This window comes from Nannospalax galili, unplaced genomic scaffold (assembly GCF_000622305.1).
Source record: "Nannospalax galili isolate Female #2095 unplaced genomic scaffold, S.galili_v1.0 scaffold1287, whole genome shotgun sequence".
Lineage (NCBI taxonomy): Eukaryota > Metazoa > Chordata > Mammalia > Rodentia > Spalacidae > Nannospalax > Nannospalax galili.
Window position 1 is genome coordinate 607315 of NW_008357051.1, and position 19646 is coordinate 626960.

Below are 19646 nucleotides of genomic sequence, written 5' to 3' on the forward strand. Positions count from 1 at the left end.
TGAACTCCCTCTCTGTCATTTTGAACTTTGTTTTTGAAGCAGAAATTTATTTTACACAATTCTCTTCATGTCTTCCATGTCTTCTTTTTCAGTTCTGGAAAATTCTCAGCTTTTATGTTTCTGAGTACACCCTCTTTTTTTCCAACCTCTCTAGTAGAATGTCTATGAAATCAATATGGGAATAGCTCATACCATCTTCTATACCCTTTACCTTTTCATAGTCTATACTCTTTCTGAACAGCGTTGATGAAAATGTCTCAGAACCCTCTTCAAATTCATTAATTTTCTCTTTAACAGCATCTACTCCAGTTACTTCTATCCATCAGTGTTTTCCTTTCTTGCATTGATTCATTTTTTTTGATGTTTTGTTTTCATTTTGTTTTGTACAATTTTTGAGAGAGATCTACCATGTAGCCCAGGCTGGTCTTAAACGCTTGATCTTCCTACTCTTGATGTTTTGTTTTCATTTTGTTTTGTACAATTTTTGAGACAGAGATCTACCATGTAGCCCAGGCTGGTCTTAAACGCTTGATCTTCCTACTCATGCCTCCCAAGTGCAGAGATGACAGGCCTGCAACACCATACCCAATGTCTTTGTCCTTTTTAATGAGTACCTTTCATTTAATAAACATTCTTCACTTCCCATGACATTATCCGTTCTTTTCCAGATCTCTATTCTTTTCATTTGTTTCTTTGGGTTTCTACACCTTGGCTAAGGAGAAGTGGCACCTAACACAGACTGTGGAAAGGTGCATTAGACCAAGGGTAGCTCCCTGAAGACTTGATGGAGCAGAGCTACCTCAAAGTCAAGGCTCCAGCCTGAGCCCCCTGACACCTCTGATACCACACTATCCATTTTCCTCAAAGTGGTAAAGCAAATTTTTATGGATGTAAATCAGACCATGTTATTCACCAGCTCAAAGTTTCATCCACTGAATTTACATTAACACATATTTATAGTTGTGGCCTTCCATATGGTTTGAATACAATGCACACACTCACTTCAGGCTCATGTGTTGAACATGCAGTCTTCAGCTGGAGGCTATTTTAGGAGGTGTTGAAAACTTTCAGGGGAAGAAGGCTCTAGCTAGAGAAAGTAGGTCAGCAGGTTGCCTTGAAGGATATACCAGGTCCATCGTCCCTTCTTTTCAATTCTGCTTCCTGGCCACCATGAGGTAAGCACCCTCCTCTTCCACGTGCTCCTAACTCCACAGTGCCCTGCCTCACCACATGCTGGGAGCGAAGGACTGTGGGCTGGAGCCTCTAATATCGTGAGCCAAAATAAAGCTTCCTTCCTTTAAGCAATGTCAGGTATTTTGTCACAGCACAGTAAGTAATACAGTCTCTCTATGCCCCTTCACTTTGCCACTTTGCCATAACCAGTCTGTTCTGAGGGAGAGAGCCTTAGCCTGGGTGAGTTCGATGCCCAGAATCTCTCTTGCATACTCTTAAAAGAATCATAATCATTGAGTATTTTGAACATTCAGAAATGACAGAGCTAATAATGCAGCTGATGTCTCCAGAGTCATCAGAAAAAGTCAACAAAAATTCACAACAGTTATGTTTGCCTCAGATCTTTCCCTTTACTTCAAAAAAAAAAAAATCAAAAGTTGGGGCATTGAGATGTCTCAGCAGGCTAGTAGCACTAGCACAGGGGCCTGACAAGCTGAGGTCAATTCCCAGATCACATAAGGAAGCAAGAAAAAAACAAGTCCTGAGAACTGTCTTCTGATCTCCACATACACTGTAGCACACACATGCCTGCACATACACACAAATAAATGAATGAATGAATGAATGAATGAATGAACAAACAAATTTAAAATCCCAAGTGAAGACTGCCTCTGCCTCCCACTTCCCACTCCTTCACTTCCTCTCTCCAAGGGTGACAGCATCTGGAAGCTGAAGGGGAACCTCCCTACTTTCACCATATACTTTTTTTTTTCAAGAACAACATGTAATGCTGTTTGGCAAGCCTGGAAAATGCTATGGTTTAATTTGGAATGTCCCTCCACAGGATTCTGTTTTGAAGGCTTGGTCCCTAGCTGGTAGTGTTATTTTGAAGGCTGTGGAGACAGGAAGGCCAGTCTTTGAAGAGGATACCAGCCCCTGAGTCCTGCACCCCCCAAAATGTGAACCATCTTCCCCACATGCCCCCACCACCAAACACTCTGCCCAGGCCTTCCCTGCTATGATGGACTGAAATTCATCTGAAACCATGAGCCAAAATAAACAGTTCTTCTTTTCCATTGTTTCTGTTAGGTACCTGACTATAGAAATGCAAAAGTGACTGATGCAGAAAGCTGACAGAAGTGACCCCCAAGTGAACAACACATCCCTAAAGCTTTTCTTCACTGAGCTGTGGATGCCTGGTCCCCTTTTTATCTCACGAGTTTCCTATGAGATATCTCACCTTCATAGAACAAGTCTTTCCTGATCTAAGCTGTCCCCTGCCATAGTGCTGGCCTCCCAGCACTAGCTCCATGATGTCCTGTGACTCTCTCTAGAACCCTTATGATGAGAGCATTTCTGTCCATGATGGCATCTATTATCTGAGTTTAAGGGGCAGTTCTGGTCTAAATGAATGAAGACAGCATATGGCACAGCTCTCCCATCCCCTCGGGCTCCCTGCTCCCTTATTTGGTGTCTAATACATGGAAGAATCCTGCTTGACTGGATGGATGATTGCATGAAGAGTCTTTTAAATAAAAGCAAGTTAAAGCAAAAAAAATTACCCAGTGTCACTATGTTAATAAAGAATCAATGAGTGAGTAGCTGAGTCAGCTTCTACAAGTCAGGGCATCTGTTAACTTTTCAGGAATTTTATAAAGCACAGCCAATTATTAACACTTACAAGGTCAATACTTACAACACAATGAATTATACATTTTTAAAGGTAATGTTCAGAACTTACCACTTACCAGTTATTTCACTATTATCTGTGCTGTTACAGCTTGAACCTAGAATGTTCCCCAAAGTCCTAGAGTCAATGGTTTGGTCCTCAGCACCATGGGATGATGGAACCTTCAAGGGCCTTATGGGGAGCTGGTCTCCGTCACTGCTTCCCAGTGGCCATTGGGTGAAGCTTGTTCCCTGTGCTCCCCACCATGATGTGCAGTGCTCCCCTGTGTTCCCCACCAAGATGTGCTATGCTCCCTTCCATCTTGTGCTGTGCTCCCCCATACTCCCTGACCAGGACGTGTTGTGCTTCTCTCTGCTCCATATTGTGATTTTCTGTGTTCCACTGCACTCCCCACCAAGATGTGCTATACTCCCCCATGCGCCTTACTATGATGTGCTGTCCTCCCCCATGCTATCCATGTCATATATCATGTTTCCCCATACTCCCCACCATGGTCTGCTATGCTGCCCCATGCTCCCCATGATGCACTGTCCTCCCCAGCACTCTCCACCATGACGCAGTGCATCACCACAAGCCCCAGAATAAAGGGACCAACTGATCATGGACTAAACCTCTGGAACTGTGAGTGAAAGTAAGCAAGCCTTACTTGCTCTTTTCAACATGACTCCCTCACCTATTTTGTTACAGCAACTTGGATGACTCAGGAGACCCTGGTTTGCATTCCCAATCACACAATACCATGTGCACACAGATTTTATTTTATTTTTTTGTAGTAACACAAGGCTTGTTAACACAAGCCCCTGAGGACAGCAGTCTTCTGCTTCCACGGGATTAAGCACCACACTGGAGTTGCCACTGACCATCTTTTCCCAACTCAACATTCCTGGAGTCTAGGTGGAAAACCTGGAAGCCAGACATATTGGGAGCACAAAGAGAGCCTGGGAGATACACTGCAGACACTCAACTCTGCTTACCACTAGAGAACAGGGAAGTGGGGTGCTCTGCTGTATGTGTGAGCCTCAACTGCCTTGTGCTTTAAAACTCTCAAAAGAGGGGTACTGGGAAGACGGTGTCATTGGTAAAGTGCTTGCTGTGCAAATATGAAGGATCTGAGTTTGATCTCCAGAACCCAGATAAAAGAGTTGGGCATAGTGGTATGTGCTTGTGACCCCAGCACTGGGGAGACAGGAGGGTCCTGGGGGCTTGCTGGCCAGCCAGTCTAGCCAAATTGGCAAGTCTCAGGCCAGTGAGAGACTCTGACTCCAAAACAAACAAACAAACAAACAAAGAAAAGTAAATCACCTATCTCCTGAGGAATGATATGCACAGTTGAACTCTGGCCTCTATACACATGTTGCACACAGGCATATGCAACTGCACACACATGGACAAATACCCCAGATTTAAGATAAAAATACCAAACACACTACAGCTTAGGCGCCTCCTGTCCTAATTTTCTCAGATGATGAACATCCCAGTTTGCAAGGCCCTTCCCATGGAGTTGCACAGAGCCTGAGGCTAAGACTGTAGACTATGTCATCATTCCCAAAGGCCAAGCTTAGGAGCTGTGTGGCCTTGGGCAGGTGGTTTCACTGGGCAGGCCTCAGTTTCCTCTATCATGCTGGATAAAAAGTAGCCCTGCAGTTTTACAGCCCTGTTGTGGAAGGTGCTCAGTGAATGGTTACTCTCAGTGGTGTATCTGTGACTGCCATTAAGGAAAAGATCAAATGCTCATTATGGCTAATTCTGGGTAGCAGGAGGTCTGCTGGTCAACGCAGAGCGGTGGTTATTCATCTTTTTGTCTTCTGCAGCCTCACCAAGCAGAGGGGCCTGAGTGTGTATGGAGAAGGCCTCTGTAGCTGGTTCAGGCTCAGCTTTCCCACCATTCAGGATTTTCTTGATTCAAGCACTCAATCGTTTAATAAGTACCATCAGGTGAGCAGCTGGAGTGACAGGCTCTAGGGATAAAATAGTAAAGACAGTATGTCTGCTTTCAGAAGCACCATACAGACAAGAGGCCACTGTGATCCTCTGTGGTCAGGAATTATGTGATAGGGGAGTGTGGGAAGAGAACTCAGCTGAAAGCCAGTACCCACAGTCAGCACAGGACCCTCTTGGGGGCTCCAGTTTGCACTGTCTCAGAGAAAGGGGGTGTGGAGGTGTTTTGAGAAGAGAGGGCAGGAGCAGGCAGAATCCTCTAGGCCCGGGGACCACACAAATCACTGGGCCCTTTCCACCCTGAGTGGAGCACAAGTTGGAGCATCCAGTTCTGGGACTGAGGTGGGTCTAGAAACAGCCTATGGGGCTCAAAGACCAATCTCTCAGCCTCTTCTCTTGCCTTCCCTCTCCCCAGCCCCTGCGAACCCAGCATTCCTTGGACTGGTCTAGAAGCTAGAATCATTGTGATTCAGGAAGACTTTGAGAACCCTAGGCCTAGCCAGAGAAAGACAACTGGGGTGGTACAGGGTCCTGAGCCTGGAGAAGAGGGTGCTGCAGAAAGCAAGTTACAGTCAAGGTGGGAAGGGACTTTTTAGAGGAACACAGGCTGCCTATGTCAAACATGCAGAATGGTACTGAGGGAGAAGGCTATGTAGCCTGGGAGGTGGTGAGCAGCCAGTCCCCTGGAGGATTTAAGCAATGGATGGTCTCTCTGCTAGCAGGAGACTGAAAGCAGACTTTTCCCCACTGTTCTATATGACCTCAAAATTCTAAAACTAAGATGGGATGGCTCTATGAAAATACATGCTCAGAAAAATAACAGAGAATATGAAATTTGACCCCTGAGTCAAGCCTGGACTGTATGGATCAGAATAATGTTTATGAGCATGGTATAATTAATAAAACACTAATAAGGCATCACCTACAGCCACTACTCCTGGGGCCTCATTGGGGCCAATACAGCACACTGACCCTAATATCTTCCCAAACTGTAGGAATGACTTTACAAAACGCACAGAATCTGGACTAATGACTTTTGCTTAACCTTGCAACCAAAAAGTTACTGTGAACAAGCTCATTGAGCTATGTACTCTAGTGTCCTAGGCACCTGAACTTGATCCCTTGGAACCTCTGTTTGCCTTCTACCCAAGATAGTGAATGAATGTGGGTGTGCTTGTATTAGCAAATCAAAGCACTAGACGCAGTGTATTGTGTGTATGAGGTGTTTTATTGTGTGTATGAGATATTTTATGCCTAGGGATCATGGGGCAAGAATCTCTAAGATAAAGGTAGGTCCATACTTGCAGTTCACCAAAACTGATGCTAGAGAAACAGTTCTGAATAAACTATTGGTGAGGCCTGGCTCAGCAGCAAAGTTTCAGGGGTGTATTAGTCACTTTTCTGTTGCTGTGATAGAAACACTGACCCAAGCAATTTATAGAAGGCAGAGTTTATTTGAGCTTACGGTTCCAGGACAATTACAGTCCATCACAGCAGGGAGACATGGTGGCTGGAAGTGGCTGGAGCAGGAGCAGCTGAAGTGAAGCTCTCACATCATCATGCAGGCAGAGGAAGCAAGAGAGCGACTGGGGATGTGGCAAGGCTTAAGAACTCTCTAAGCCCACCCCCAGTGATGTGCTTCCTCCAGGATAGCCACACCTTCTAAAACCTCCCAAGACAGCACCATCATCTGGGGACAAAATGTCCAAATACTTGGAGCCTATGGGGGACATTTTCATTCAAACAATCACAAGGGGACATCTGGAGGACTAGGTGCCCTCCAAGTTTAGGTCCACTTTTAAAACTCAAGTTAAGAGCCAGGTTGTTTATTCAGTGTAACTGTAATGTTGGCATAGTAACCATGCCAAGTGACAACTTGGACTGTTCACCATAGCACTATAGAGTGGGAAGCTGAGGTTTGGGTCACGAAGTCATTTGCATGAGGCCATAAAGAAGAAACCCAGGAAGCTCCAGGTGAGCCTCAGGGCTCTGATAGGTCAGACTAGGTGGACTGGTGGGCATTAGCTCCCAGACTCCTGAGAGCCAGGCCTCCCCTGGGGCCCTTGGGACTTCCAGCTTTGCTACTGATCTGCGCACATCTGCACAGTGTTGCCTGGTGTTCCAGCGGGAGGGACAGTCTGTTCTGCAAATGCATATATGTCACCAGCAAGAGTTACTGCAGGCTCCTCTGAAGGGTGCAGAGACTAGACTTTCAAAAAGCTGATTCTTCTGTAACTGTCCGATGCCCATCGAATCCATAAAACCTTCTGGTAGTTGTTTGTTTGCAAGACTTAGAACTGAACTCAGGGCCTCCCACAGGATAGGTAAGCACTCTTATCACTGAGTTCTATCCCCAGCCCTGGTTTGCTGGGCTTTGTGTTTTAATTTATTTATTTTGAGGAAATGTTTTACTAAGTTGCTAGGGCTGGCCTTAAACTAACTCTGTAGCCCAAGCTGATCTTGAATCTGAGACCCTCCTGCCTGGATTCCAGGAGGCCCCATGTGTATTCTGTGTTCAGTCCCGTGCCTTCTCACAAGACAAAGCAGTGCAGACAAGACGTATGGATCTATCTGTTCACAGATAATATGCTATGCTACACCTCAGAGACTTCTCCCAAGATCCCCCAGGAGGTAGACCAGCTGAGCAGGCTGAAGACCAGACAAAGAAGGAGGCTCTCCTGAACTTGAACTCTGTATACCCAGAAACATGGAGTGGTGAGCACACGAGCTGGCCAGGGGCCTCTGGGCTTATCCAAGGATATCAGGGCTTCCCTTTAGTACGTTCACAGTACCCTGTCACCTTTTGTCCATGACTGCAATGTCCTAGGTGACTCAACAAGTTGAAGAACCTGGATCTAACCGATTCACCTATTGTACTTCTAAAACCGCTGTTTATCAAAAAAAAAAATTTTTTTTTGTAAAACCACCTCACTGAGCTCTGGCTGGCACACGCAATGCTGCATGTGTGTAATGCACATTCCTGGAGGACATCGGCACATGGCTGTGAGTCACCTACATGGGCTCCTCCCGCTTTGGTCTTAAGGACCACTGCCACTGTGATTCTAGAGAGTGTATGCCACCCTCTTAGCAGCTCTGTGAGCTCTGACATGGCACTGTACACTCCAGGCTCTGAGTGGTACAGCAGCCTTAAGGACTGGTTGTCTTGCAAGACAGACACTTTGCACTCTGATTGACAGCTCCCCATCTTCCAGCCCTCGGCAGCCAGCATCCTATCTTTGCTTCTGGGAGTTTGGTGACTTCAGACTCTTCATGGAGGTGCTGTCAGGAAGTGTTTCTTCTTTTTTAATATGTAAGTGGTCCTAGCGTTATGGTAAATGAGGCCTGTTCACTAGATCCCAGATCCCAGATCCCAGATCCAGGCATGACATACTCACCTCCCCAGGTCCTTCCTAAAACCATCTGAAGGAAGGCCAGGGATAAACCAACCAACCTGTCACCTGCTCATCATGCTAGGCACCAAGCCTATTGAAAGTTGATGCTCATAACTTCTGGTATCTTCCAGAGGCTGTGTGACTGTTACACAGTGATAGGCCAAAGCCATACTTCTAGCAAAGGGAAGAGTCAAGATCTGAACCCAGAACTCTGCATTTATCAGACAGTTTTTCCTCTCAAAAGTATCTCAAGGAGTCTGACCTGGAGCCTGTCTCTTAATGATGACAGCAGGAAGGGGCTCGGGCAAGGGTGGGAAAGAGATCTAGAAGAATCTGACTGTCTGGAAGGCAGCACAAACATAAACTGATACGGCTAGAGGAAAAGGCAGAGATGAACTTAAACTACCACACTGCAATGTGGCAAGGTCTTCCAAACAGGGCAACAGCAGCAGCGAGTCATACCCAGACCAGCTCTGCAGTCACAGGGGACACCTGTCCCTGTGCAGAGTGCTTACTGTGCCATAAAGTGAGGACGTTGGGGAGAGAAGATTGCCTGAGCGTATTCTCGATTTAGGATATTTTCAACACGGGATGGGTTTATCAGGACACAGCTACATTGTAAGGATACTGCAAGAGACACTGTGACTCTGGAAACAGGAGAGAGTTCCCGATGAGCCCTTTACAGACAATACTCACTGGCTCTGCTTTAGAACACTAAATCCTGAAGTAACTGGTATCACAGAAAAACTTCATTGCACACTGCAAATTATTACCAACTGTCACAAGCCAGTAGCAAAAGACAGACACTGCCTGGGTTAAATAAACACTGCCTTCTGGCAAAGGAAAGGCCAGAGCTCACTATGGCAGTCACAGTGACCCAAAAAAGGGGAACAAACACTGGGAAAATAAACAGATTATGAGGGCTAGAGAAATGGCTCCCTGGATAAAGTACTTGCCACATAGGGGTAAGGACCAGAGTTCGGATGCCCAGAATGCATGTAAAAGTCACACAGCATTCAGGGGGCAGAGATGGGACCCGTGGCATAAGCTGACTAACTAAGATGGCTAAATTGGCAAGCTCTAGATTCAGGGAGAGATCCTGTCTCAGTAAAGTGGAGAGTGATTGAGTAAGGTCCTCTATACATATGCACACATACACGTTCACAAACACACATGCACATCATACATACATAAATGGTAAAGAGAGTGATCAAATGACTCACTCCAAAGAACCTGAGTCTCAGGAGTTCACCACAGACATTTATCAAGCTATGATGTATCCCATCATGCTTAAGTGATTCTGTCCATTCCAACTGTGTGTGGGAGGGACACAAAGTTCTGGATATTTTTAGTGAACTATATTTTTATTTTATTTATTATTTTTATTTTATGTGTATGTGTGTATTACCTGCATGTAGGTAAGTGCACCCATGTTGTGCAATGCCCGTGGAGGTGAGAAGAGGCTGTCAGATACCCTGGGACTGGAGTTATGGACAGTTGTTAGCTGCCATGTAGGTGCTAGGATTCGAACCCAGATCTTCTGCAAAAACAACCAGTGTTCTTAACCACTGAGCCATCTCTCCAGCCCCCATGAACTTATTTTTTAACACTTCCTTTGCCTCCTGACACCTGACAATGAGAAAGACACAACACTGCCCTTGAAGAAGATGTTCTCTTCTGAGACTATCAGGAGTGAACAATCAGATAAATGGAAACTAGAACATTCCACAAACCACTGGCCTGCGTCCTTCACTAAGCATCACTTTGAGGAAGGAGAAAAAGGAAGCTGAGAAGCACAATCATAAATGCCATGTGTCTGCCCAGGGGTTCTGGACACTGGACTTTATAAAGGACATAACCCGGCAGCTGGGGAAATGGCAATGTGGAGCAGAGATGAGACCATGTCACATGCATGTGAAATGTCTGGGAGCAATAATACTCTGTTGACACACAAGGCAGCCAGCTATGGATGGCTACAAGTTCATTATGCTCCCCCATCTGTTTGCAAACAGATCGTGAACTAAAGATAGTTTTGTGCTTCTTTAATGATTGAAATGTTTTTCTTCATGTAATTTCACTTATATGATTTTCACATTTAAAAAAATTTATTTAACATGTATGAGTGTATTGCCTGCATATATGTAAGTGCACCCATGTCGTGCAATGTCCTCAGAGGCCAGATGAGGGCATCAGATCCCCTGGAACTAGAGTTATGGATGGTTGTTAGCTGCCATGTGGGTGCTGGGGTTCAAACTGGTGTCTAATTTTCACATCTATATGAAATTGGAATTTTATTTTAAAATTACATGAAATTCACATTTTAGGGTTCCTAAATAAAGTTTTATTGGAACAATACTTTACTTGCTCATTCATGTGTCTTGGAATGATGGCTCAGCGGTTAAGAGTGCTTACTGCTCTTGCACAGGACCCAACATTGGTCCCCAGCATACCCATCAGGTGGCTCACAATCACCTGTAACTCCCACTCCAGGGGATCCCCGATGTCTTTTTCTGGCCTTTGAGGGCACTTGCACTAACACACATACATAAACACACACTAATACATACAGACACACACACACACATACACACACACTAATATCCTTTAAGAAAACAGAAAGGAAAGAAAGAAAGAAAGAAAGAAAGAAAGAAAGAAAGAAAGAAAGAAAGAAAGAAAGAAAGAAAAAGAAAGAAAGAAAGAAAGAAAGAAAGAAAGAAAGAAAGAAAAAGAAAACAGAAAGGCTTACCTGCCCCCTGCACAGGGGAATGTTTTGTCTTTAGGAAGCATAGGCCAAAGAAGTTAAAGTGTAATGGTATCTGTATCTATAAACAGCTCAGGACAACAAATTAAAAAATGAGTTTGTGTATATTTTTGTTGTTGTTTCTACTGCAGGGTATAGAACCCAGGACCTTATACATGCTAGACAAGCACTCTACCACTGAGCTACTTTCACACATACCAACACACAATATTTCTCTAACATATTATAGATAGAAAGATAGATCGGTAGATAGACAGATGATAGATAGATACATAGATAGATAGACAGATGATAGATAGATCGATAGATAATAGAGATGATACAAACCTAAAGGCTATAGGATGCTGGCAACAGGTGAATAGGGTGCTCTTTACACTATTCTTACAACTTTCTACAGAGCTTTTGGCTTTGTTTTTCCTTTCTTTTCTTTCTTTTCTTTTTTTTCTTTTTTTTTTTTTTACAAGGTAGGGTCTCCTATGTAATCCAGGCTGGATTCAGCCTAAGCCTCCTGGGTGTGTTGAGATTATTTATAGGTGTGTACCATCATATCAAGCTCTTTGAATTTTTCAAAGAGTTAGGAGACATTAAATAAGCAAACATAAAAAGCACTGCTCAGGAGCTGGGGGGATGGATCAGTTGGTAAACTGCTTGTCAGACAAACTTGAAGGCCTGATTTTTGAATCCCTAGCACCCACATAAAAAGCCAGGCATGAGAGGCTGGAGAGATGACTCAGTGGTTAAGAGCACTGGCTGCTCTTGCAAAGTAGCACCTATATGGCAGGTAACAACCATCTATAACTCCAGTTCCAAGGGATCTGACACCCTCTTCTGGCTTCCACGGGCATCACATGCACATAGTGCACTTATATACATGCAGGCAAAACACCAATACATAAAATAAAGATAAATATTTTTAAAATCCAGGGGAGCAGATAAGCAGATTTCTGGGACTCCCTGGTAGCTAGTCTATCCAATCACTGAACCCTAGGTTCACTAAGAAAATACTGTCTCAAAAATAAGGGGAAGAGGGGCCAAGGACACCCAACATCAATCTCTGGCCTTCCTCTCTGACCTCTACGCATACATACAAAGCACTCGTTCCTCTGTGTACACCCATACTCAGGTGCCTCCAAGGTGCCTTCCCTGCTTCCAGACATGGCAGACCCAGCCTGTTGACTCCTGGCTCCATCCCGAGCCCTACCTTGCTTTTCTTTTCTCTCTCAGTTGTAATATCCCATTGTGGTTTATTTTACACATCTGTTGAGGCTGCCCTAAATCCTCCCTGGAACCTAACAAGGTCTGGATGAAAAATTTTAATAGAAACCCTCTGCTGGCTCTTCTTTCTTCTGCCTCTTTTCCAAACCACAGGGCTGCGTGGTGACTCCAAGTACCTTACTCCTGCAGCCTTGTCCCCGGCCTGCAGCATCTGAGGGTAGCCTGGGAGACTTTGGTAGTGATTATGGCTTGATGAACTCCACTGGCCTGAGAAGGCTCAGGACAGAGCATTTCTCATCTTAAGTAGTCAGAACTAAGTGCACAGCTCCTGCCAGGGCAATCAGGGAGTGGAGAGACACAGAGCGGAACAGCAGCCTTTACAGTCAGTGCACTGTGGGGCCAGCTCTCCTCCAAGCTGAGTGGAACCAGAGAGGGAACTGATGATAGGAAGAAAGGAGAATAGAGACAATCAAAAGGAGCAGGAAGGAAGAGGCATGGAAGGAAGAGAGGCAGAGAAGGACACTGGGCTGAATGAGGCAGGCTCTGAGCCAGATCGTACAGACCTGAAGGCCAACGGAGCTCCTCACTAACTGCTTAGCTTTGCACAATGGTCCATTTCCCACTCCAAGCCTCAGTCCCCATTTCCCCACCATACAATGGAATGACAATGCACCTGTCACAGGAAGGGCACTGCAGAATCAAAGAAGTGATGCTATTGAGCACCCAATATAGTCTCAGACATGTGTAAGCAGCTCAATGAACACTAAGGGTTGTGTTTGCCATGACCACACCCCAGCCTGTTGACTATCATTCAGGAGTTATGGACTATCATTCAGGAGTTATGCACAAAAGCAATTTTAAAAAATTTATTTTATAACTGGGTGTGGAGGTGCATGCCTTTAATCCCAGCACTTGGGAGGCAGGGGCTGGCGGATCTCTGTGAGTTCAAAGCCAGCCTTGTCTACATAGTGAGTTCCAGGACAACTGGAGCTACAGGGAGACCCTGTCTCAAAAAGACCAAAAAAATTTCCATTTTGTGTGTTTGAATGTTTTGCCTGCATATATGTGCATATACCACACGTGTGTGATGCACATGGAGGCCAGAAGAGGGCATCCGATGTCTTGGAACTGGAATTATAGAAGGTTGTTAACTGTCATGTGGGTACTAGGAACTGAGCCTGGGTCCTCCACAAAAGGAGTCAGTCCTCTTAACCGCTGAGCCATTTCTCCAGTCCCCATACAAGCATACTTTGTGTGTGTGCATGTGTCATACTCTTGGTCATATATGTGCACATGTGCATGCGAAAGCCAGAGGTCAACATCAGGTGCCTTTCTACGGGTGTGATTTACCTTATTTTCTGAGACAGGGTCTCTCACTAACTTGGAGTTTAACCATTTGTCTAGGCTAGTTGGCCAGTGAGACCCTGGGATCTGCCTGTCTCTTCCTCTCTAGTGCTGGGATTACAAGCATGCACCACAAAATGCTTTTTCACATGGGTTCTGGGGTTCAAACTCAGGTCCTCATGCCTGTGTAGCAAGCACTTTACTGACAGCCATCTCTCCTGGTAGAGACAAATTTTCTTGGATGGGGCAGGGGCTTTTGAAGCGAAGCAGAAGGTTAAGACAGAGAACAGTAAGGACAGCTTGGGGACAGGATTTGACAAGTGAATGAAGTTTATTTATGATATGGAGTTTCCAGATCCTGGCCCCAAATCAGTGCCATGGTTCAGGCCTTTTCCTTCCTCTCTCATTCATCACCTGAGCAGGTGATCATGGGGGGTGGGGGGTCACATGGGCAGGAGCTTGAGGCAGCTGGTCACATTGCATCTACAGTCAAGAAGCAGGTGGCAACGTCCATGCTCAACTCACTTTCTCCATTTTATACAGTCTAGGATTCCAGTCCAGGGAATGGTCCCACCCACTGTGAAGATGAGCCTTCCCACATCAATTAACAGAACCAACATCCAGTCCCCCATAGCATGCCTGTTATTGGGTCTATTACACCTACCAACCCCTAGGCCGTCCCTCCAGTGATGGAAAATACATTGATTCAGCCCTTTCCATACCTAGTGGCTTCTTGAATCTTCTATAAGTTATAGCATTGCCTCTGGCCTCTGCCTCTAGGTACCAGTAGCACATGCCCACTTTGAGCTGTCTCGATGTTGCCAAATGCCACGTGGGTGCAATGTCATCCCATCTTGAAACCTTCTGCTTCTGCTAATGTCACCATGCTCTCTCTGGCACAAGATCTGACAGATACTCCCAAGCCCAGCTTCTCAGCAGCATAAGACACTACTGGCCCTGTGGCTGTCTTGTACTACCTCTCCCCTTGTTGTGCAGTCAGCCACTCTCTTGGCTTGCTCCTCCTCTGGGGCCACTCTTTCCTGTGCTCCCTCTGGACTACAAACTGCTAAGGTCCCTTGATGCTGAGTTCTGGGCCCCATCCACCTCCACTCAGCCCCTTCTCCCTAGTGCTGCCCTCACAGACAGGCCCCCTGTTTGCCCATGCACACAAGTGACATCTCCACATCCCCGCTCCACTTACCAGACTCATGTGTCCACTAGTCTGCTGATATCACCATCCAGTAAGTCTAAGACCAGACTCACCATCTCTCACAAGCCAGTCTGCCTGCCTCCAAATCTCTGCCCCAGTCTCTACCCCTATCGCCTTCCTGTAGACTTGGAACCACACTGGCTTTCTGCCTGGGGCCCAGGTGCAACCCCCCTTCCTAACCAATGCCACATCCTCTACCCCATTAGTTCTGCAGGCTACAGCCAAAGTTGTCCTTTCAAAACATTAACAAGGGGTTGGAGATATGGCTCAGTGGATAGAGTGCTTTCTGCACAAGCATAAGGAACTGAGTTGGACCCCTAGCCCCAGGTAAAAGTCAGGCTCTGTGGCACACACTGTAATCCCAGTGCTGTGGAGGCAGAGCCAGGAAAGTCCCTGGGGCTTACTAGCCAGCCAGTCTAGCTGAGTTTTAGTAAGACTCTGCCTCAAAAAATAAGACAAGAAGCAATTGAGGAAGACACCTGACATTGACTTCTGGCCTCCACAAAAACACAGACACATGCACATACAGCAAAACAAACAAAAATTAATGTGGTCAGGTCACCCCTCCTTTATGTCTTAGTTGGAAACAATCTGGAAGCTTCTCACTGCCCTTCAAAGGTCCTCACTGGGCTCCACATGGTCAACTTCCATCCCTCCTCCACCTCCATGTCTGCTGCACTCCAGGCACTGGTGACCAGTTGCTCATGCTGACATGCTGTGCCCTTCCCTACCACAGGGCCTTTGTTCATGCTGTCCCACCCACCTGATGCCCCTCATTTATCTGCGTTTGGAGCTCATGCTTTCCCTTCAACCACAGCCCAGTGTCAGGAGACCTCCCCTCTTCTGGCCACACCAATTCCTCCGGCCCTTCGCTCTCTCCCCACCTCATATCTTGCCATCACCTGTCAGTAGTTTTAATTTTATCTCCTGCCCACACAAGAATTTCCATCTAATCTGGCCTGCCACTCTATCCCCAGGGCAGCCAGGGCCTGGCACCAAGGAGACATTTAAGAGGAAAAGCCTGGATGTGATGTACAATGGCCCTGGTGCCCACTAGCAGTCTTCCTCTATAATCCCTTGCCCTTCCACCCACCACTGTCCACCTCGCCTCCCACTAGCAGTCCTAGGAATGAATCCCTCTGTATGACTTTGAAAGCCTCTTGTCATCACTTTTGCATCCTGCCCACCCTTAATCTCTCAGATTCATCCACCTCTAGCACTTCAGTTCAAGCCATCAGCATCCTTGTCTGACATGAACCATCTCCCCAGCCTCCTCCCTGAGACCACTGCTTTCTGACCAGAGAAGCAAGTGACATATCCAACGTCTTTAGACAGTAAATAGCAAAGTCTACTGACATTATCAACACAGGCTCTGGGCACCATGAGCGCACCGCCAAGTCTCACAGTGTGATGTTCCCGAAGCCTACCATGCTCCACCTCTGGTGGTGAGGATCACTTGTACGTGCTTGTTCAATGCCCATCTGCCCATGAGACAGTCTGGTCCCCCAAAGCAGGGACCATGTTTGTTCTGTGGAGGGTCTTTGCTCCAGAACCTGGCCTAGGACCTGTCACAACCATTTTCTGAACAAAATATCATTCTGTGACCCCAACAACCCCAGCTACAAGTCTTCCAAAATATTGGAAGAGGGGTTGGCTGAGGTCTTTGTAAATACCACTGAACATATAGCCAAATGTATACCCACCCACATGCACATGCATACCCAAGGACCTGTGGAAAAGCTACCTTCAGTTCTGCCTGCTTACTACTCTGGTGGATTCCCTCAGCATGACCCTTGGACTCCCAGGGAAAAGACCACACAGCTGGGGCAAGGGACAGCAAGATCCATCAGCCACATGTCCACAGGTCATCATAGACAAGCTCTAGTGCAGGCATATGGCACCCCCTGCTGGTTTCCCTACATATCCCTTTTCAGTCTCCCAAGGAACTGTACAGAGGATACTCACCAGCCATGAGAAGAAGCCAGCTGACTTGTCCTGGGTGGAGATCTGCCCCTCATAGGGGCCAAAGATGTGGCCCTTGGGGACAACCTCATTTATGCACCGCACATCACTCTCTCCGCTGGCTTCCTTTACCACCTCCATGCCCTGTGGGATGGTGAGGGCTGCCCGATCTGGGATGCCCACGGGCACTGGCGTGTCAGACACAAACACAGGGGGACCGTGGTTTGGGCATTCGTCCACAAAGTACTCCTGGCAGGACTCGCAGACTGCAGAGATGTGAAGAAGAGAGAAAGCTCAGTAGGGGCAGGATGTAGGACCCCCATGGAAGCTGAGGAGATCATTGGGGGCCATGCTGAGGATGGCCTGGAACAGCATGTGGCTCAGACATCCCAGCCCTATCTCTACCCAGCTAGCTGTAGGCCCAGGGTCAGTAATATCAATAACCCATGATCTTCCCTGAGGGCTCAAAGGACATGCCTTCCAATGCTAAGGCTCTTGTCTCACATAAGAAAATGACTTTGGGGCCACAAGCCTGGGTTTGAATTGCAGTTACACATATATGCACCAAGCAACCTGTGACAGGCTACGAGAACCCTAGTGTCCTTGAGTAAGTGCTTATCACAGGTACTCTAGAACAAAGTTCTCAAGTCAGGGGCAGGTGGGGCATGGGGTAAAGAAAGCAGCCACCCTGAAACTCAACTCCACTTACACCAGAAGTCCACTTGCTGGAAGTTTTTGGTCACGATAAAGTCACGCTTTCCCTTCAGTTTCTTGGGTTCAACTTCCATGGATGAGGGCTCTGGTCTCCTAGAGCTGGCCAGGTCAGGGACCCGCAAAGAAAGCAAAGAAGTCATCAGAGAAACAAGCCAGGAAGAAGATGGGCTGAAGACCTGGCCAAGAGGCAGAGGGAGGGTGAGGGTGGACAGACAACGCCAGCAAGCCTGCTGTTCGCTGAGGGGGTGGTGGAGCATGTGAAGTTCTGAGACTTGGGTCCAGAGGGACTCTGCCCCAAGCTCACTAGTGCCTGCTCACTTCTGATCCTGGGAAGGTGAGAATGTCTCCCTGGATCCCCAACCAATCCAGCCCAGTCAGACCCCTCCCCTCCTCCCCCCATCCGCACTCAAGGGCCTCACCAGGGCTGGCCATACTCCTGGTCCTGGAGTGGTGAGCAGACCTCTGTCTTCACTACTGTCACCATGTCCCCTACAGTCGCCTTGGTGTGGGCCAGACACTCCTTCATGTTCTCAGTCATTCTGTCCTGGGGACAGGCAAAGGAGGCCAAACCAACACAGGAAGAGGATCAAAGAGACAGGGGAAGAGGGGTGAGTGGTAGGGAGGGCCAGCAAGGGTCCCTAGGAGTCTGGTTACCCTCCCTGCCATCCCTAGAGGAAGCCTTGAGAACACGGACAACAAAAACAGCTGTAGCCTGGCCAAGAGGAAATGCCATTTCTATCCCCGGCTGGTCCTGGGGACGACTGGAGCCACCAGCCCCATGGGGTCAGAGCCCAGGGGCAGCTCAGGCCAGGAGGCAGGCCTGGGAAGCACAGCCTGGACCCGAAGACCAAAGGCCATGAAGAACATCCCCACCCACCCCTGGCCTGGCAAACTCTGCCATGGCGGGAACCAGGGAGGGAACCACACAAGTCCAGCTGATCCCTAGGGAGTAGACAGACGAAAGGGGCTCTGGCTGGCCGAGGCCCTGAGTGAGAGGAGCTGCTGGAAGGAATCAGTCAGGCCGCTTGGCCAGCTAACAGTAGGTAAGGGCGGGGTTGGGGAGCTGGTGTGTACCAGCCTGGGCAGCCCTGCCTTCAAGCCCACCCCTCTGGGGGGAGGGGGAGCAGGGAGTGTCTCCAGAGCATGCTTACCGCCCTCACCACCGAGCTGGGCTGCAGCAGCCCCTCCCAGGGCACCCCACGGTGCTCATGCCAGACTCAGGGGACCCTCTTCTCCAGTAGGTCCCAGGCGGTGCAGCAGCTCGGCCTAGGGACCGCGCTGGGCCCCGGGACTGGGCCAGCAGAGTGTGTGTGTGTGACTCACTCTCCGGGGCCCCCGCTGGCCACACCCCTGCTCCTCGGCTAACCAGCCCCTTGCTCCCCACCGGGGGCCCCAAAGCCGGCAGCGGCAGGAGGGGGTGGGAGAGCTGCACGGCCTTGCCCCTCCTGCGTGCCGGGGGCGCGGAGGGCGCGCGCAGGGGACCGCAAGGGACCGGCCGCCCCGCCCCCCCCCAGCCGGGGGGTTTGGGGGGGCGCCGATCGGCTGCGCGAGGCCCGCGGGGAAAGTGTGAGCGAGGGCAGCGGCCCGGTGATCACGCACCTTCCCGGGCCCGCCCCGCAGCCCGGCATTCCTTGCGGGGGCATGTGGCTTCTTGCCGGCCCCGGGGGCACGCAGTTGGCTGGCAGCCGGGAAGGACGCGCAGGACGCGCAGGGCGGGAGGGGGGCAGCCCGGGACACAGCCCCGAGTCCCTCAGCCGGCTCAGCTGTAACACCCACCTCTGCCCCGCCGCAGCCGGCGCCCTGCGCCACCTGCACTGCCGCGGGAGCCAGTGCCTGCCTTGCCCCACCTCCAACCCGAGGTGATGGTTCCCCAGCCTCCAGGCAGGAGCCTGGGGCCCAAGGTCACGCAGGCTGACCGTGGTTGCAGCTTGACACACACGCAGTACACCCCGAAGCAGAAAAGGCCTAATGGCTGTCTGGGCTCTGGGGAACCGAGTTCAAGTCCCTCTGATTCGCTGTCCATCCCTGGGCAGGTGTTAGGGGCTGAACATTCGCCCTTCACACACACCAGGTCATGTTTAAATCCTAAATCCCAAAGGGACTATTCGGAGAGGTGGCAAACACTGAACAAAGTCTTAAGGGTCAGGTGCCCTTATAAGAAGAAGAGGCATGGGGGATACAACTAGAAGGTACAGTCTGCAAGGTAGAGCCCTCACCTGGGTGGATATGAATAGTTGATGCCTTGAC

At 48.4% G+C, this 19646-nt stretch overlaps 1 protein-coding gene across 6 annotated transcripts in view; it reads right to left on the bottom strand.

The window, feature by feature from the left end:
- Window positions 1-19646, bottom strand: part of Prdm11 (PR/SET domain 11) — an 83008-nt gene that overhangs the window by 30506 nt on the left and 32856 nt on the right. For 5 of the 6 annotated variants that reach the window (XM_029557143.1, XM_017794854.2, XM_029557142.1 and 2 more), the window contains exons 2-4: window positions 17819-17943; window positions 17395-17498; window positions 16689-16951 (exon numbers count right to left, since the gene is read on the bottom strand). In XM_029557143.1, coding sequence (XP_029413003.1) covers window positions 16689-16951; window positions 17395-17498; window positions 17819-17943 — 492 coding nt within the window. Of the gene's footprint in view, window positions 1-16688; window positions 16952-17394; window positions 17499-17818; window positions 17944-18550; window positions 18739-19646 lie in introns of those variants that run through there. The other variant, XM_029557139.1, reaches the window with a different exon arrangement.